The sequence below is a fragment of the Xiphophorus maculatus genome, chromosome 12 (genome assembly GCF_002775205.1).
Source record: "Xiphophorus maculatus strain JP 163 A chromosome 12, X_maculatus-5.0-male, whole genome shotgun sequence".
NCBI lineage: Eukaryota > Metazoa > Chordata > Actinopteri > Cyprinodontiformes > Poeciliidae > Xiphophorus > Xiphophorus maculatus.
The window spans coordinates 10,703,888-10,722,091 of NC_036454.1; the positions used below are offsets into that span (position 1 = coordinate 10,703,888).

Genomic DNA, 18,204 nt, shown 5'->3' on the forward strand with positions numbered 1-18,204 from the left:
AGACTGTCATACAGCAGTAGTCTTCAGTCAGAGGCCTCTTAAGATTCATTGGAAAACTGACTGCAACTGGAGATATTATATATTTGATATTGTACTAATCCGTTGTTTTGAAGCAAAACTTTATTTTACAAAAACAAACGTAATATTTTGTATTTTCCCATTATAAAAAACGTCAGAAATAAAAAATTCGTGATATCTAATTTTAAAAAAGAAAAGTAGAGGTGTTTCGTCACGTGGGGGTTATTAATGACGTGTTACGCATTTCCAACCCCCGCTACGTAAGTCGGGTCATTGTTCAGCGTGAGTTCTGGTTGAAGTGTTAGCAAGGCGCTAATTAAAAACACACAGTGGTGCTCACTCCTGCGTGATAATAGTGCCACCGGACTTTCACAGGACATCTCGCAGTTTTCGTATTCTACGATGAGCAAGAGGAAAGCTCCACAGGAGTCCCTAAATGAGGGAATAACTGACTTTCTTGTCGGTACGTGATGTTACGTTTCAGCCAGCAGTTAGCTATCCTGAGAGTTGCAGTGTTTTTACTATTTAAACTGCCTTCATATTACTTTCAATGAGTAATGCGCTGATAAAATGGCTTTCATGGACATTTTGTTTTGTTTGTTTTCAAGCATGGGAGTTTCTCTGCATTGCAGTTTTCTTTAGAGGCTGTAATTTAAATCCCTACTTCCGTTCAATGTGGTTCTAAAATTAAATGGGATGTGCTTCTGGTTACAGAACTGGCTAACTACGAGAAAAATGTCAACAGGGCAATACATAAGTACAATGCATACAGGTGAGTTCCTAAAAACCTTTGCTTTTATTTGCAGATACGAGTAGAATCCACATATTCAGTGGTTATTTTGGATAGACTTAATTTATCTGCTCAAAAGGTTTTATTTCTGCTTCATTTTTCACTCACTTCCGGTCAGATATTTAGAGTATACTCTGACAATGACGTTTTAAAATCCTTTTACAATAACAAAATCATACATTCATTGTATAATGTATGGCACATGAGATCAAGGTATTGTAAACTAGCTTGCTTGTTCATATCATATTACTAAAGCTTTAAAGTACTTTCTTTATAAATACTTCTTTTAGCCATTCGATAATGTTTTTATTCTGTAATGTGGATAGGAAAGCAGCATCCACCATTGCCAAGTATCCTAACAAGATTAAAAATGGAGAAGAGGCGAAGAAACTGGTATGTCCTAAATCCATTTTCTATGTTGTTTTTAATACTACTAATATTTAAAAAGTGAATAATGGAAGCAAAACTTTAGTGATGACAATGGACAAGGTAAATTATGAAGACGTTTCTTTATTACTATGTATAAATGGATAAGCCCTTTATTTTTTACATTATATTCATATGTGAAACTATCTGTTTTATGTTGACCTTAATGTCTTACTATCAATCTGTCCACAGATGGAATATGTGTACTGCCTTTAGATTTAAACATTCTTATAGCATAAGTTATTTGTCAGAGTAGCAGTAAGTGTGTTTGTGCTGTTTTCCAAAAGCTTGTGTGAATAAATTTTTGAACATCCTGATATGTTTACTTTTACCTTTAACAGGATGGAGTTGGTGCTAAAATAGCAGAAAAGATCGATGAGTTCTTACAAACTGGAAAACTAAGAAAACTTGAAAAGGTGAGTCAAGGTGTTAGGGAATACACAACTCCTTCCACTCTGTATTTTATTTTATTTTAACTTCATGGCAGAAGTGATACTAAGTACATATGTCAACAACCTAAACAGAGTGAGTGTTCAGCTTTATATGTTACTTTGTTATGAAGTAACAGAACTCCACCAGTAGAGCCGGTTAAATGCTTAAGCTCCCTGCTCTTCCTGTAAAAAAGAAAAAAATGTCAATTTTACTACACAGACTGATTAATCTGACTTATTTTCATCTAGATCAGAAATGATGACACCAGCTCTTCCATAAATTTCCTCACCAGAGTCACCGGAATCGGGTATGTTGGTAATATTACCAAATGGGACCAACTCAGTTGTTGCTGCTTTTGATTTTTATTATGCATTCAATTATATTGCTTTGTTATAACAAAGTATATGTGTTTTGACCTTTAGACCTGCTGCTGCTAGGAAGTTTGTTGAAGAGGGGGTGAAAACATTGGATGGTTTGTACCGCAAATACCGTAGATCACATAACATTTACATATTCTCTTTAACAATTAAACTCACCAAAATAATGTTAGACCTAATTTACAGATTTCTTTGTGTTTAAGGTTTTGAATAACTTGCAGGAAACATTAAAGTGCTATTTTTATATTTTATGTTTCTTTTAGATTTGAAAAAGGTAGAGCACAAGCTAAATCACCACCAAAAGATTGGACTCAAGTACGTTTGTCTGAAAATGCTTTAGGTTTATTATTTCTATTTTATTTCAGTTGTCTTCTGTTAGAGCATACAGTATTTATGTTTTATGGTGCATTTAGGTACTTTGAAGAATTTGAGAAAAGGATCCCAAGAGTTGAAATGGAAAAGATGGAGGTGATTTTGCTTTTGATAATTTCTGATGTCTTTTTAAAATTATTTTATTTACAGTTTTTTTTTAACTGTAATCTTTTGTTTTGTTTTTAAGGTACTTATTCTGGGGGAATTAAAGAAAATTGATCCAGAATATATCGGAACAATCTGTGGAAGCTATAGGAGAGGTACTTTCATCAAACTGATATTCAGTCTTTAATTTTTAAGAGTGGCTCATCTTTTTAAAATGATATTTCTAATTTCCAGGTGCAGCATCGAGTGGTGATATTGATATTTTACTGACTCACCCAAATTACACTTCTCAAACAGAGAAGCAGGTAAAACCTAAACATATACTGTTGCTCGCTTACAGTAAATAAAGTATGTTGGTAAGAAGAAGTGGATCGTTTTTTAACTAATTGAACTTTCTCTGTTTCCAGCCAAAACTTCTTCATGCTGTGGTCGATCATTTGGAGTCCGTTGGGTTTGTGACCGACACTCTGTCCAAAGGAGACACCAAGTTCATGGTGAGGCCTCTGGTGTTTGTTTTCCTAGGTGCAGTCAGCTGTAGCTATCTTAATGTGACTGGTAATGAAGTTTGTGTTGTAATTCCACCCATCCCCTTTAGCGGATGACTGTTCCCATAATGTACTTCCTCTGTTTGTTTAGGGAGTCTGCCAGCTGCAGGACACTGATGATGACGAAGAGGAAGAACATCTTCACAGACGCATTGATATTAGGTAAACTTTTTTTTTATACTCTTGGGATATTTATCTGATATATTTCTGGTCAGAAACTTATAAACATGAACATCAGATTGATTTTGGTCTTATAACAATGCATTCAGGGTGGATTAAAGTTAAAACTTATTCTGGGATTCCTACAATCTACACAAGATCTAAATTCTAACCTCAAGCTCAAATATGTACACCACAACCCTATTCAGTCAAATCTCCTTTAACAAGTTGCAGAGAAACCGCACATGATTTGTAGCATTGAGATTAATGATTTGGAGAGGCCATTCAGGAAGTCTTCAGAAACTAGTTTAGACTAGGGTCAGAAATTAATTTCAATTAATTAATTAGATTTTAACTTGTTACAAACTTTAACTCAAGTAGTCACCTTTTTTGTTTTGTTTACATAAAAGGTTCCAGCTAAACCCTTTGTATTCATGCGTTTCTGGCACACTCATACATCTGATGTACAAGTGGCATCCGCAAACACCAGTGATGGACGACAAAGCTGCTTCTCTTGACCCACTGGGGTCTTATTCCTGATCAGAAATTGATCTGATGAGATGCTGGAAAAGACTTTTGTTGTGTGTACATTGTGCAAAAAGGAGTTGGCCTATCACCGAAGCTATTCAAGCCTAAAATAACATCTCAAGGCAAAACATGTTGCAGCAAGCAGAGACATCCCCAATGCTAATGTCCGTATCTACAGTCCACATTTCATGAAACACTTGAAAGCTGAATGGGTATAATAGCACTTTGCACCAATCTGATGGTTCAATAACCTAAACAACAGATTAGACTATGGAGGGAAAAAAGACTATGGTCAGAGGAGACTGAACTTCTTAGCAGCAACAACAGCCAAGGTGGTGGTAGCATCTGCTGAGGATCCATTCACTACCAGTAGTACTGGTGTATTGCACAAATTTCATGGATTGATTGAACCACTTCAACTCAAATCAACAGCTATCAGCGGTGCCCAAAGTCAGTCCTTGAGGGCCAGCATCCTGTACGTTTTAGTTCTCTCCCTGGTGGTAGTAACAACCTTTTCAGCATGTCAGTGTTCTTCTTAGGCCTTCTAACGAGCCATCATTGGATCCAGGTGCGTTAAACCAGGGAGAAAACTAAAACATGCAGGATGCTGACCCTCGAGGATCGACTTTGGGCACCCCTAGATGGTTGAAACATAGATACAGTTGAATGTTCCAGCTATAAAATTATCCAAACCAAAAATCCAAACTGGTTTTGAAATGGATTAAGCCATGCTTAAGCTATTGAAAACATTTTAACTGTGTGTAAAAACCAGGTGTATGCCAGGAAACCAACATATATGAATGAACTCTAAAACTATTGATAAAAGGAATCGCCAAATATCCAGGAAGAGAAATACTATCAACTTACCAAAAATGTTACAGTTTCTGCAGCTTGTGAAGGGAGATTTAAACAAATATTGGTGCAGATATGAATGTGATTAAATCTGTATGTGTACAATAACACAAAGGGCCAGGGGAAATACTTATTTAGTCTTTAACATACTGGCTTTGTGTTTATGACATATTTTGAGAAACTATTTTGAGGTTCCATTTAGAACTGAAATCTGTAGTAATTTTTTTTTTTTTAAATCCAATCATTCTTGATTTTTGCCAGGTTAATTCCCAAGGACCAGTACTACTGTGGAGTTCTGTATTTCACTGGAAGTGACATCTTTAATAAGAACATGAGGACACACGCTCTGGAGAAGGGCTTCACTCTGAACGAGTACACCATCAGGCCACTTGGTGTCACTGGTGAGTCTCTGTCAGCTGCAAGTAATTGAACGCTGTTTCACTTTGTAACTTCAGCCAAAAGTGATTTTGCTGATTGTATTGATTGCAGGAATGGCGGGAGAGCCTCTGTTGGTGGACAGTGAGAGAGACATCTTTGAATACATCCAGTACAGATACAGAGAGCCGAAGGATCGTAGCGAGTGAGGGAAATCGACAGCAGTCCTGCAAACATGGATTAAACAAAAGGCATCTAGTTTGTTTCTTCTTTTCCACTTACTCATGACACTGAAAAAAGAGTAAATGTGAAAAGAATTTTAATTATAAGAGTTGGATGTTTTCCCCAAAAGATCTTCACATTCTGGACTTAATATTTATTTATAACACTTCACCTTCATGCCTCATGAAAGTGCTTCTGCTTTATTTTTAGGGTTTTAAATCATGTCAACTGTAGTTTGTTTACCTCATTTTTAGATTTTGTTTTTGGTAAACTAAAAGGGAGTTATAAATGTACATGAGCCATTTAAGGTGGATAGTCTGTTGCATTTTGTTTGTACATCCTGAATGTGTGTGGTTTTGATTTTTATTATTGTACTACATTAATATTTTAGTTTGAAGTTTAGACAGAATGAAAATGTTACAATAATGCGCCATTGGATTGACGAGTAGCAATATGGTAATCAAACCAGATGAGAGTAGTCTTCTCAGCATTTAAATTTGATTTTGTTGAATAGTAGGTTTAATTAACCTATTGTATGAGATGAGGAAAAGACAACATCCAGTGTTTTATCATGTCAGAATGTGTCCTTTTTTCAAGGAAGGCAGCAAAACTGAAACTTAGATTATGGTAACTTTCAGGTTTGTCTTGCAATATCTGCAAATATGTCAGAAGTTATTTAAGAAGAAAATGAAACGTGAAGCAATGCTGTCACTAAATTGAAATAAACTGGAAGAAACAGTTAAATTTTAACGTCTATCTGCCTGTTGCTTCTTCTTGAATTTTGTTCAGTAATATATCGGAGTCTAAACATTTTGGCATTTTGCACATCATCTTGGTAGTCTGTTGTCCATCTCCAGTCCTCGAGGGCAAGATTTACACTTGTTGCTGCACCAAATGGCTAAATTAACTCTGCAGCATCTTACCAAGTTCTTCAACAGCCTCTATTGACCCTATCATTTGAATATGAGCATGAAACCAAGGAAACATTTTACTAATACAGAACTGCACAAAACTGATTTTTTAATGTCATTGGTCTACATGATATTATCATTTGTCTTTTTGTCTGTGTCAACTATCACATATGATCAGTTGGTTAGACATGAGGTGCCTGTCAGTCTGGATTTTCAAGTCCCAAATATTTTTACTTTTGGTATTCTGCACCACCCATCGGTGGTGGAGTGGTATTCTGCACCACTCCAGCTACTTGGCTTAAGTTTTAAAGGTTTTTTGTGCAGTTTGCCTGGCATCGTCATAAGAACCTGCTATTAGTTTTAATAGCGGGGTCTCTTAAGACCTAAATTTTGATTCCTGTCTGGCATCGTAGACCTCAGTCTCTGCTTTTTTTGCAAATCATGCATTTTCTTGTGCTGCCAACGTTACTCCCTCATTATTGCACTTATCCCCAGTTCCTTCTTAATACTGGTAGGGAATCTCTATATTTTTAATTTCCTCAATCTGGCTCTGATGCATGATAACAGCTTTCATGTTGGGTTTCCAAAAACAACATTACATTTCCCTTTGAGATCAAAGTATTTTTGAATTAATTTTATAGCTCATCTTTGGGAGCCATTACGCTTTTATTCTGGTAAATTTGCTATTCCATTCTCATTGGTGAATCTAATGCCTACAAGTCTTGACTTCTGTCTTTTTTAGTAAATTATATGGATGTACAAAAGCTAATTATTTTTCCAAGGAGTTAACAGTTTGAGGTACTTCTACACTAAGCACACTGCTAAAATATAAAATCTTGAGAAGAAAAGGAAAATAAAATATGAAAAAATATTTTCACACTTAATTCCTTGTCCCACTGTGAACATTATAGTTGAGTGAATCACTCAAGATACATTCCTCAAGCACTTGTTCTTTATGCTGTTTATGTAATAAATAAATGCATATAGAAGTGTTGAATTTATCTACCCATCTATCTTTTTGTTCACTAATCATCCATGCATCCAGCTAATAACCCTTCCATTTATTGATCTGTCCATTAATCCAACCTTTCATCCATCAGTTTGGTAATCTAATTTATCCATCAATGTTAGTCTCATCACACATTAATCTGTTCATCCATTCATAAATGTATCCATGTATCAATTTATTATCTACCCATTTGTCTATCCAATATATCTGTCCATCCTTCTTTAAAGTTTATATTTTAAAGAAGGTATTATATTTAAAGACTAACATATGGAAACTTCAGTTTGGAAAAGTATAATTTTGACTTGGAAATTAATTACAGGAAACCTCTGTAAAAATTATATTGAACCTATTGACTAATACTTTATAGAATATTTTTTACAGACGTGGCTTTCTAAGGTCATGGTTTCTTAGAAGTTATGTTCAAATTCTAATTCATACCATTATAATATCTAGATTTTTATAGTTTTGAATTTAGAAAAAAAATCGTTTCAACTACACAACGTAAATATTTTTATTTACCGAAACTGTAAATAAAAAAAATCCCACGATGGAAAATATATTTCTTTACTGCATTAGAAAACAATTCACTGTTTAGCAATTAGCCCGTTAGCGTTAGCCCCACTATACACAAGCGTTGCCCTGACAACGGCTGTTTCGCGGTGCATGATGGGTTGAAATAAAATGCTACCAGAAATACCACAAGGATACGCACCAGTTGACCAATGAGAGCGCTTTGTGCGTTAACGGCAGCCAATTGGAGGAAGTCAAGGCAGCCGTATCCTACCGCCACACACCCACATCACTTTTGTGTCAACCACTTCGCGGGAGTTGTCGCTCCAAGAGCAGTTATCCCATTTAAACTACTCATCGCTTGATACGCTTCCGTTGAAGGTAGGGTGGTAATTTGTGCATTCACGGAGCTGTATTTGAGTTGTTCAGTTTATTATGTGTGCAATATATTTTTACTGGCAAACGCGTTTTTTAAATTGTTTTTTTTTTCCATTGTATTGAATTACTGTTGGTGTTCTTGGTTTCAGCTAATCAGCAGCATCGTTGCAAGGAAAAAACATCTTCCCATGATACATTACTTACTATAAAATATATTTTAAAACATTTTATCTTTTCCTGCACATTTAAAAACAACTGGGGAGAGTTTTCTTAGTGGCTAATGCATTTTAAGGAGTTGCCGGAGTTATGGTTTTAGCATGATCCTCTAATCAGAGTATAGGTGTAAAAATGTAGACGGTAATTTTAAATGTCTTGAGTATCCATAGAAACTACGCAGAGCGCACGTTCATCTCGCAGCCTTTTGATGGAAGTTATGTAACACTTGTAGAAATGGCTCGATCAAACATTATGTATCCGTTATTATGTAATAATGTCGTCGCTGAAGAGACATTTTCTTTTTTCTCTCTATGATCTTGACGTGTCCACTGCTTTATTTCCCCCGATGCCGTTGTTGATCAGTGTTGGTACCCTCAGGCAGCCTCTACAGTCACATTATGTATGAGTGTGTGTCAATGCCCTCATCAGGATGATAAATTATCCGCTGTGTTTTGGTTACCCAGAGCAACGCCATGTCTGACAGAAAGCCAGTGATCAAGAATGCCGACATGTCGGAGGACATGCAGCAGGACGCCGTTGAGTGTGCCACACAGGCCCTGGAGAAGTACAACATTGAGAAAGACATTGCTGCATACATTAAAAAGGTATATATATATATATAAAGGCTCTCTCCATCATGAAGCATCCAACATCTAAACAGACAAATCCACATGAAACCGTCTTTAACTTATTAAATATACCAATCTATCTGAATAGGTTTTTGAAGATTTTGTCATGTTATTGGCATTGTGACCAGGGCTGGATTTAGGATTTAGGAGGGTGTAGGCCCCATGGGTTGGATCCAGTTTTAGTGCCCAACCCATGCAAGGTATTTTTTTCAGAAATATCCAGTCACAGTAGATTGCTAGATAGATACACATCATCCTCAAAGTTTCTAGGCTTAGTCCGGATGAAAATATAGTGTCTCCAAAACAATTTTTTATTCAAACTGTCCTTTAAAAACAGGGCATCATTTGAGCAAATCTCTCAATTGCCCCAAAAATCAACCAAAATGTTAGTGACTATGCCAAGCATGTGTATCTAGATCTTGCTGTTGTTACATTTAATTTACTTGGGGTTGAAGGTTTGTTCTCAAATAGTTGTGTATTGCATACCTACATTAAAATCACCATAATTCATACAATAAAGTATACCGTGTTTGGAAAACATCCGATTTTTTGTTTGTTTGGTACATGTGGCCACTAAGAATGATGGGATGATAGACAACAACCTAAAGTTGGAAAAGAATTGCAGGAGTTTTTATACAAATATGTTATGCATAATTGCAAATTTACATTTTATTCTTGATCCTCATTTTTTAAAAATAAACCCCTAGTCTCTTGGTAAAATTATTTATTGACCAAAAACCAACTGATATCTCAGGGCGTGTTTTTTTTAGGCCCTGCTAAATTTATTTAAGCAAGCATATTTATGTCAATAAATAAATGTCAGAACTTAACAAAGCTCGTCCTTTCCATCTTAAGTGTATAGATAATACCCATAGAGGACTGGGGAGGTGGCATCCCTCCACTGTTGTTTTGGGGTGTACATATTTGCAGATTCAAAGACTGTAATTTAATTCTAAGCTATTAATAATGTTAAATAATTTAGTGCCAAAGCTCCATCCATGTATAGGAGCAAGAGCATAATACAGGAAACTGAAAGCATGTTGCCAATAATTTCCTCCGCTCACAATTTAATAAACATTTAGTGATGTAGCTTTACATAACACTGCTGACCCATTAATTCGAGAACAACTTCTGGATTGTTTGCTAAATAAAAAACAATTCCCTGCATATTTGATCATTCTGAATATCTCTTTTGTTCCTTACAGGAGTTTGACAAGAAATACAACCCGACATGGCACTGCATTGTTGGGAGGAACTTTGGGAGCTATGTTACTCATGAGACCAAGCATTTCATTTACTTCTACCTGGGTCAGGTAGCCATTTTGCTGTTCAAGTCCGGTTAAGGGAAGGCTGCATTTCCCCAAACCTCCGTTGACCATTCAGTACTGACGGACTTCGAAAGGCACTTATCATTCCTTGGCGAGGGGCCGCTGCCTTTTTTTGTGCTGCATTCTACTTTGTTGTTTTTGACTATATAAACCGTGGCCATGTTAAAGAGATAAAACACTTGTATTTATTTTTGTCTTGTTACATTAGACATGTCGGTTTTTTAATTAAAGTGTAAATGTGAAACAGTCTGTGTCGAATGTGTGCTCTGGTCATTTCATTATGCTGGATCAACCATTTTCTGTACCAACTTAAACCTTGAAGGGCAGCAGGGGGCTGGTTCCTATCTGTAAGAGGCAGAGTGCAATCAATCAAGTTTCATTGTATAGCACATTTCAACAAGGTAGTTCAAAGAGCTTTACATTATGAAAACATCAAGCACATACTGTCACCAGTAACAGACATTACATTTTATCAAAAGCCATCATCAAATCATCAATACATGTCTGAATGTTTTGTTCACTGTTCATTATGTTTCAAAAGCAACTAAACAGGTGGGTTTATAGTCTTGATTTTAAGGAACTCAGTGTTACAGCTGTTAATTTTCTGGAGTTTGTACCAGATTTTTGGTGCGTAGGAGCTGAATGCTGCTTCTCCTTGTTTGGTTCTGGTTCTGGGTTGCAGAGCAGAACAGAACTAGAAAGCCTGTGAGTCTGGAAGGTTGATACAACAACTTTAAAGCAGATCTTTAATATAATTTGATGCTAAGCCGTTCAGTGATTTATACTAACAGTATTTTAAAGTCTATTCTCTGAGCTACAGGGAACCAGTGTAGGGACTTTAGAACTGGGTTTATGTGTTCTATCTTCCTGGTTTTAGTCAGAGCGCAAGCAGCAGCGTTCTGGATTAGCTGCAGTTGTCTGATTTGTTAGGCAGACCTCTGAAGACACTGTTGCAGAAATCAATGCGACTAAAGATAAACACACAGATGAGTTTCTCTAATCCTGGAAATGTTCAAGTGATAGAAGGCCGACTTTGTACCTGTCTTTATGTTGCTCTGAATGTTCAGTCGGATGATTAATCAATTACAAGTGTATGTAGTTCACTAAAAATGTGACTGTTCAGGACATACAACCCACAAAAAGTAACTGGAATCAGTTAAGCCTGTTAGCAAAGATTCTTTGTATCCTGCATATTTTCTATCACAAGTGCTCAGTCTCTGTTCTGACAGTCGCTAACTTTATACACTCATTCAATAAATTAAAATATTGAAAAGATCATTTATTTCATTAGCTCCAGCATTTAATATATTAAAAACTGATTTTGATATTTTCTAAATTATGAACAGCTATAGAAAACATGACATCTACAATTAGAATATATCAAACCAATTGAACCATTTTTTTTAAACAGAAAGGTGGGCTTAATGTAAAGTGTATTCAATACCTGCTTACAGGTTATTTTCAAAAGATACTTTTAATCTGACATACCAGACTAAAGCATATAATCTATTTAATATTACTATACTTAAGATTTGTCACAAGGAGTTTGGATTGGCAGCATTGCAACTCTTGGGTGCTGACAAAACCTTTAAAAGTAGTTGAGAGCTTCATCCTCATTTATAAACCGTTCCAGTTTCAGGAAGGTGAAAATAAAAACAGCTTTCAAAAATCCACCCATGAAAACCTAAGATCATTAGCCACCTTTGACGACATTCTTAAATTGCTCAACAAGCCCTAGAAAAAACTTGAGAACATCAAACTCAGAAATTTCTAAATTTTTCTAGAATATTTCAGGGATTAATCTCTGGAACATTCTATCAAACATATTGATCACATTATCTATCGCAACATTAATTATCGATTCATTGCCCAGCCTTAGCTGAAGGTTTCAGGATTAAATTCATGAAACCTTCAGTCTACAAATACGTTTCCATCCAGAAAATGAGCAGAAGCCGTTAAAACTCCATGATACAAATGGAAGTGGAGGTAAAATAACGAGTCAGTCAATAGATGGTGGTAAGTTTTTATTACATATTTAGAAAACCAGCTTGTGTGGGAAAACGCCATTAGTCAGGGCGAAGGTGGAGCGCAGGTATCCTTTCAGCTGAGGCTCCTTCTTGATGAGGGGCAGCAGCTGAGCATCAACCGCCTTCTGGTCCTCCTTCCTCTGCTCCGTCAGCTGGTACTTCTGCAGATTACACAACAGGTTAACGAGGTCGCTAGGAACACTACGGTGCTACGGAAGCACTTAGAGACCAATTTACCTCCTTTTCCGTATCGAAGATCTCTCCCTCCTGGTGACGGGGCCTCCTCAGCCTCTTCTTCTTGAAGTAAGTGTCGTTGAGGGTTTTGGAGATCTTCATACCAGAGATGTCAATCTTGGTGGTGGTGGCGATAACGAATTTCTGGTGAGCCCTTCGCAGGGGGACTCTGTTCAAGGCAAGTGGGCCTGAAAAAAGACAAAAACAACAAAAATAAAATACAAACTAATAAATGCAGTTTCAATTTACAATTATATGATATATTTGATCACTGTTATTAATGTCTTACACTCTACAGCAGGAGCAAAGTAAGTTAAAATATAATAAAATCTGATGTTTTGAAATGTCTCACCCACCCTATACATGAAAGACAAGTCAATTTAATTCAACTACACCTTCCTGAGTCATTGAGTAATTAGGAATAATAAATATTAATTACACTGAAACAAACACAAATTATGTTTTTATTGTTTCGATAAAAACACATTTTAAATGCTTAATTTTATTAAACAATCAAATTAGGCATTTAATTTTACTTTGCTACTCAAATTAAATGCTTAAATAGAAAGTCCAAAAAAATCTCAAATGTTTTTGCAAAGTTTTCTGGCATTTATAAAATTGAAATAATTTTGGTGATTTTAACTGACATAAAACAAGTTTAGTCTCAACTTCAGACAGTGGGAAAATACATTTTTTTAGGTGCATAAAAATATCTGGTTTCAACTGTAAATAAAATTTTTCAAATTTAGGCTTTTAATCAAACGTTTGATTGCAATTTATTACATAACTGCAGTTTGAATATACAGAAATCAAGCACTTTCCAGACCTCGCAGACATCTAAATGAAATTCAAGGATTTCAAACACTCATACAAACCCTGGTAAATAAATAAAAAAAAAAAAACAAGATTTTCCAGCTGCATAATAACTGCTTATGCAATCTGCAGCCTTACCGGTGACAAGCAGGAGACCACTTGAGAGCTGCTTCAGGAACACCACGCGCTGAAAAACAATCATTTCAGTATTAATCTTAAGCGCTGAAGGCATTCTGCTTCAGAACAACGCACCGCGCGCTACAAATATTTCTCCCAGGACATCCAATCTGTTTATCTGAAGCGGTGCAGGCAGAAAACTACCATGACAAGTGTGTGTGGGTACGCTCGCTGCCATAACTTAGCCATACAGCAGGTGAGTGGGAGAGAATCCTCTGTTGCACTGAGGGTGTGAGATTAGAGTTCGATCAAATGTGCAACTAAACCCCCAAAATGTTCTAGAGTAAAAACATTTGATGCACTCAGGATGCGTTTCTGTTTTTAGTGCTCTCACCGTTTACTGATCTGTGCAAAACATAACAAACAAAATGCTTGTGCAACATCAATAGCAAAGCTAATATTTCCGTGAAAACTAGTAAATTTCTAATAATGCTTTATAAGTCTGGGCGATAAATTGATTAATCAAATTTTTGGTTTTTTAAGAGTTAATGTTTGGTTTCCATAGTTCAGACTGATGTCAGCACGGCCGCCATGTTTGACAATTTATTTGGACTTTGAATTCAGGTCAACTCTTCCACAAAATATAAGGGTCAGACGAAGATTTTTTTTATCTTTAAAGCAAGAATGAATCAATTTTACAAGAATATGATAGTAGTAATCTAAAAATAAAATAATATGACAATAAAGTCAAAATAATACGAGAATGAAGTAGTAATTTTATGGAAGCACCAATATGAAAAACAAACAACAAAAATTATCCAAACCTTTTCTCATTAAAATGACTTTCTTGTAACTAAGACATTCTTAAGGTACAATTTCTTCTTTGGTTTTGTAATATTAAGACTATATTCTTGAATTTAAACAATTCTTGTAGTAAACTATTATAATATGTGTGTATTTTCTGTCATTTGTATTTTCTTTTTGGAAAGAAAAAAAGACATTTTAAAACTGATTCAAATTGGAAATCAGATTTGGTCTGAAAAAATAAGATTTTATTAAATTAAATTTTTTAAATTAAATTAAAATTTTCCCACTAACAGTGAAAAGTTAGTTCTCCAATGCAAGCATGAAAAAACATAAAAACCAAAAATAATGATTAAGGGTTTTTTTTTACGTTGCACTTAAAATGCTAAAAAATCTAATCTTTAAAATAATCTTTTACACCTATGAAACAAAATAGTCTCTTTGTGTGGATCTTAAAGGACTGACCAAGAAATTTCTGACTTTTTGTTATTATCCTTTTGATAATGACCAATATTTGACCCTTGTAAGTCAATTTCTCCAGTCTTTTATTGTGTTGGTCATTTCTTTACAACAAATATCCATTTCCTGATCTGTAATCGTTCAAACAAGCGATTACCTTTCCGCGGTGGCGCCCGGTGAGCAGGATGAGGACGGTTCCAGGTGTGATGGAGGCGCGCAGCTTCCTCTTGTGCTGGCTGAAGGGTTTCTTCCCATGGCTCCTCAGTTTACGGGGAACATCCTCTGTGGGGTAGTAGCGGGGCTGCAGGAGGTAAAGATATTGATTTTATAGACTAGAATAACAGCAAACGTCTTCATACTGAAATAGAAACTTGGTGTTTACAAACTTGAAAAATGCAAAAACGGTTAAACACAGTAGGTTTAGAAGTTGTAACAAAAAAAATTAGATGGCAAAAGTTCTTCAGTGCTTCCAATGGAATTACCTTTGAACAGTAAAAGCAGCTCTGTCCCTCCCCTACCTGTTGCTGTGCAGTGTCTCACAGAGGTCTCCTAACATTTCCCTCACAAGAGAGGCCAATTTTGTTGTTCAAAAATATTACCAAACCCACAGTAAATATTGAAACTAAAGTAGTACTTCTGGGACTTTTACTCTTCTTATGTGGGACAGAGTTTTAAAGCTACTAGCACATTGTCTTAATTTAAGCCAAATAAATGTTTCAACTCACTAACCAGCCAGTGTTCCTCTAATTAAGAGGTTCCCAAACTTTAAAATAATCTGAACCTTAAAAAATGTCACATTCTGTTAAACAGCATCACAACAGCAAATCAAGCCCCATCAACAGCTGATTTATTTTCCAATATGTTGCTTTTATTTATTTAAGTACAGCTTTTATCACCTTTTTCACAATGTATACAATGCATATGCTTTCTTATTGCTATTTTTGGCATATAGGTTATTTTATCAGGAGGAACTCAAGACCAGACACAGTTATTTGGGGACTACTGCTCCAATGCAAAAAGTTACAACACAGTAAAATATTCTGGTTGTAAGAATTTAACACTCTGAACTAAATCTGTTCATCCTAGAGATTCCTTTTTAAGATTATTAAAGAAAAATCAAAAGGAAACACCGGTGTTCTGTCTTGAATTAGATTCTATTTACGTCTGAAAGTACTTGTGTAAATGTTACATTTTTGTCCAGCAGCTTATAAACTCTAAAACATTTCACCCATCACTCACCATTTTGCGCAGCTTTACAACACGGGTGCCTCCATTCTTGTCTCCTCCGACAGTTTTCACAACTGTGGCCTTGGGTTTTTCTTTGATCTTTTTCTCAATCTAAAACAAAAGTAAGTTGGGATTAAACTGCGATGTCTCATCATGTGCTTTCAGATTGTTTTTATATCGACTCATGCCGTTGTGGACCGGTCCTCACCTTGGTCTCAGTGGTCTTGGTCTTCCTCTTGTACATTGCCCGGCGGGCGTACATAGCAGAACGGGAGTAGCGGCCGATGCCCCGGGCCAGAACCGGGTTCCGGCTCCCGTGCTTCTTCTTGGCAGACTTCTTCTTGTCTCCCTCTGCCATCTGATACAAATATAAGACAGGGAAGTGTTATTTCAAATCAACTATTTAGCAGGCACATTTAAACAGCTGACCAAATCTTATGCATTAAATTCTGTTTACAGATGATGAACAATACCTGCTTGAATTAGCAACAGATGAATTAGTATTAGTGTTTAAGCCATAACTTCAGCAACAAAACTAGCTTAGAGCTTTCAAACCTCAGTTCAACGAGAGCTAAATAACACCAACAATTAAAACGTAAACCCGAAATCTAGCTGCATCTGAACCAGTAACCCAATGAGCAGCACAAACAAAAACAATATATTTATAGTATTTTCATGGACGCTTGCAACACTAATGCAAACCAGCGGCATGACATGTAGCATGGCTACACGTTAGCAACACAGTAGCAGAGCCACCTTGTTAGCTGCTTATTTACATTTATAATTTAAGGCTACTTATTAAAGCAAACCAACATAACATCTTGTTATTAAATTGTTACGAAATCTATCGGAGAATGGCCGGAGACGCATTTTAAAGCAAGCGGCTCGGCTAGCTTTGTAGACTTCATTCAGGCTAGCCGCCGGCCTAGAAGCGTCGTTGAACTAAAACGTTCCTAAATACAGCGACATGATGGACAAATCGAGGAAATAATGGTGTAGACGGTATCATCTAAGTATACTGTTACAGCGGATGACATTACGGGGTTGCAGTTTTATTCTGTAACACAGATGAAAACAGATCTTTATTCCCACAGTTACACGAAGGCAAGGTTGTCTTACCTTAGCTATGAAAAAAAGACCGACATCCGGGGATGTTACGTTTATAAGGACGCTGTCTCATTACGTTGACGTCGCTGCGACGTGCTTCGTTGATGTGATGGTCTTTGTAGTCCAAATAGGGAATTGTTTACGGTTGTTGTTTTATGTGTTAATTTTTAACTGTTGCCTTTATTTCTCTTATAGCTACTTTTCCTAAAGCATTAACTGCATAATTTACAGATATACTTAAATATTTCTTGTTTTTCTTTTCTTTTAACTTGTAATAAAACAGATTTTCATTTCTAACCGTTCTTTATATTTGTAAACATCACATTCACAAAAGGTTAGCTGAAGATAGGCACTAGCAGATGGATGGATGGATGGATGGATGGATGGATGGATGGATGGATGGATGGATGGATGGACATTCCCAAAGTACCTCCGTTTTCTAATTGAGGTACAAGTAAACCTTTAAAACACAAAATATTGTAAATCATTTTATTATTTTTATTTATTTTGTTTTGAGAACATGAAGCAAATTTATATTACATTTTATTCAATAATGAAATATTACTTAATATGCTACAAAAAACATTTGTGCTTAGTGCACCCAAATGGCTAGCATGTCAACATTTTTGGCAAAATTAATCTTATGGTTTTCTTTATCAATTCATTAATCAATAAAGCTAAATTAAATGCACATTTTTTAAAAAAGAAAACCCAGTTTAATTGGTAGATTTCAAACAATATTTGCTTTCAACTAATTGAAAAGCAAGAACGACCATACAGGGTTGTTTCCAACTTAAAATTATGGAAATCTTAAATTGTTTTTACTTACCTTACTTGTCACGTTTTGCACAATTGCTTCAAGAGTATTGTAAGTTTGTAATTTTCTTCTCATTGTTATTTTTTTCTATGCTTCTCCTGGCAAATTTTCTGCAGTTATATATGCACTTATATGTGCTGTTGTTATACACTGATGCAAAGATTATGGGGAAAAACATCTGGTCAACATTTTAGCTTGTGTGTTTATCAGTGCACAAAATAGAGCAAAAGAAGAGTTCTGGTTCAGTTTTAGGCCAGTAACGTTTTTCAGGGTGCAATAAACCCATTCAGAAATTTACTAACGCAGAACATGTCCAAGATATATAATCTGAAGATTTATACTTTAATATCAGAGGAATAGAAACTCCTGTTCGTTTATAAATTGTGGAGTACATAGCAAACCAACACTTTGTTTTTT

General features: G+C 35.7%; 3 protein-coding genes across 3 annotated transcripts; 2 read left to right on the top strand and 1 right to left on the bottom strand.

Moving 5' to 3' along the window:
* Positions 1-290: 290 nt before the first annotated feature.
* Positions 291-5,237, top strand: polb (DNA polymerase beta). Its single transcript, NM_001286303.1, is given in 14 exon segments — positions 291-481; positions 733-790; positions 1,135-1,201; positions 1,576-1,650; positions 1,915-1,973; positions 2,089-2,138; positions 2,307-2,358; positions 2,457-2,511; positions 2,603-2,675; positions 2,755-2,825; positions 2,928-3,014; positions 3,157-3,227; positions 4,866-5,005; positions 5,094-5,237. Coding segments are annotated over 14 exon segments (1,014 nt in total). The 5' UTR covers positions 291-420; the 3' UTR covers positions 5,189-5,237.
* A 2,556-nt stretch (positions 5,238-7,793) lies between these two features.
* Positions 7,794-10,431, top strand: LOC102224538 (dynein light chain 2, cytoplasmic-like). Its single transcript, XM_005794845.3, has 3 exons — positions 7,794-8,012; positions 8,690-8,830; positions 10,060-10,431. Exons 2-3 carry the CDS (start codon positions 8,699-8,701, stop codon positions 10,195-10,197), a joined length of 270 nt encoding a protein of 89 aa, XP_005794902.1. The 5' UTR covers positions 7,794-8,012; positions 8,690-8,698; the 3' UTR covers positions 10,198-10,431.
* Positions 10,432-12,189: 1,758 nt separating this feature from the next.
* On the bottom strand, positions 12,190-17,001 carry rpl6 (ribosomal protein L6). Its single transcript, XM_014468878.2, has 7 exons — positions 16,983-17,001; positions 16,072-16,221; positions 15,876-15,974; positions 14,794-14,937; positions 13,395-13,443; positions 12,447-12,631; positions 12,190-12,370 (listed from the first exon to the last, which is right to left on the bottom strand). Exons 2-7 carry the CDS (start codon positions 16,219-16,221, stop codon positions 12,218-12,220), a joined length of 780 nt encoding a protein of 259 aa, XP_014324364.1. The 5' UTR covers positions 16,983-17,001; the 3' UTR covers positions 12,190-12,217.
* Between the last annotated feature and the right edge of the window lie 1,203 nt (positions 17,002-18,204).

Excerpts from the sequence above, each read along its gene's own strand:
- LOC102224538 (XM_005794845.3), top strand. The coding sequence starts at position 8,699 with ATGTCTGACAGAAAGCCAGTGATCAAGAATGCCGACATGTCGGAGGAC. Across the intron at positions 8,831-10,059 it reads TTGCTGCATACATTAAAAAG|GAGTTTGACAAGAAATACAA; the intron begins GTATATATATAT and ends TGTTCCTTACAG.
- rpl6 (XM_014468878.2), bottom strand. The coding sequence starts at position 16,221 with ATGGCAGAGGGAGACAAGAAGAAGTCTGCCAAGAAGAAGCACGGGAGC. Across the intron at positions 13,444-14,793 it reads CCGGGCGCCACCGCGGAAAG|CGCGTGGTGTTCCTGAAGCA; the intron begins GTAATCGCTTGT and ends ATTGTTTTTCAG. Across the intron at positions 12,371-12,446 it reads TCTTCGATACGGAAAAGGAG|AAGTACCAGCTGACGGAGCA; the intron begins GTAAATTGGTCT and ends TGTAATCTGCAG.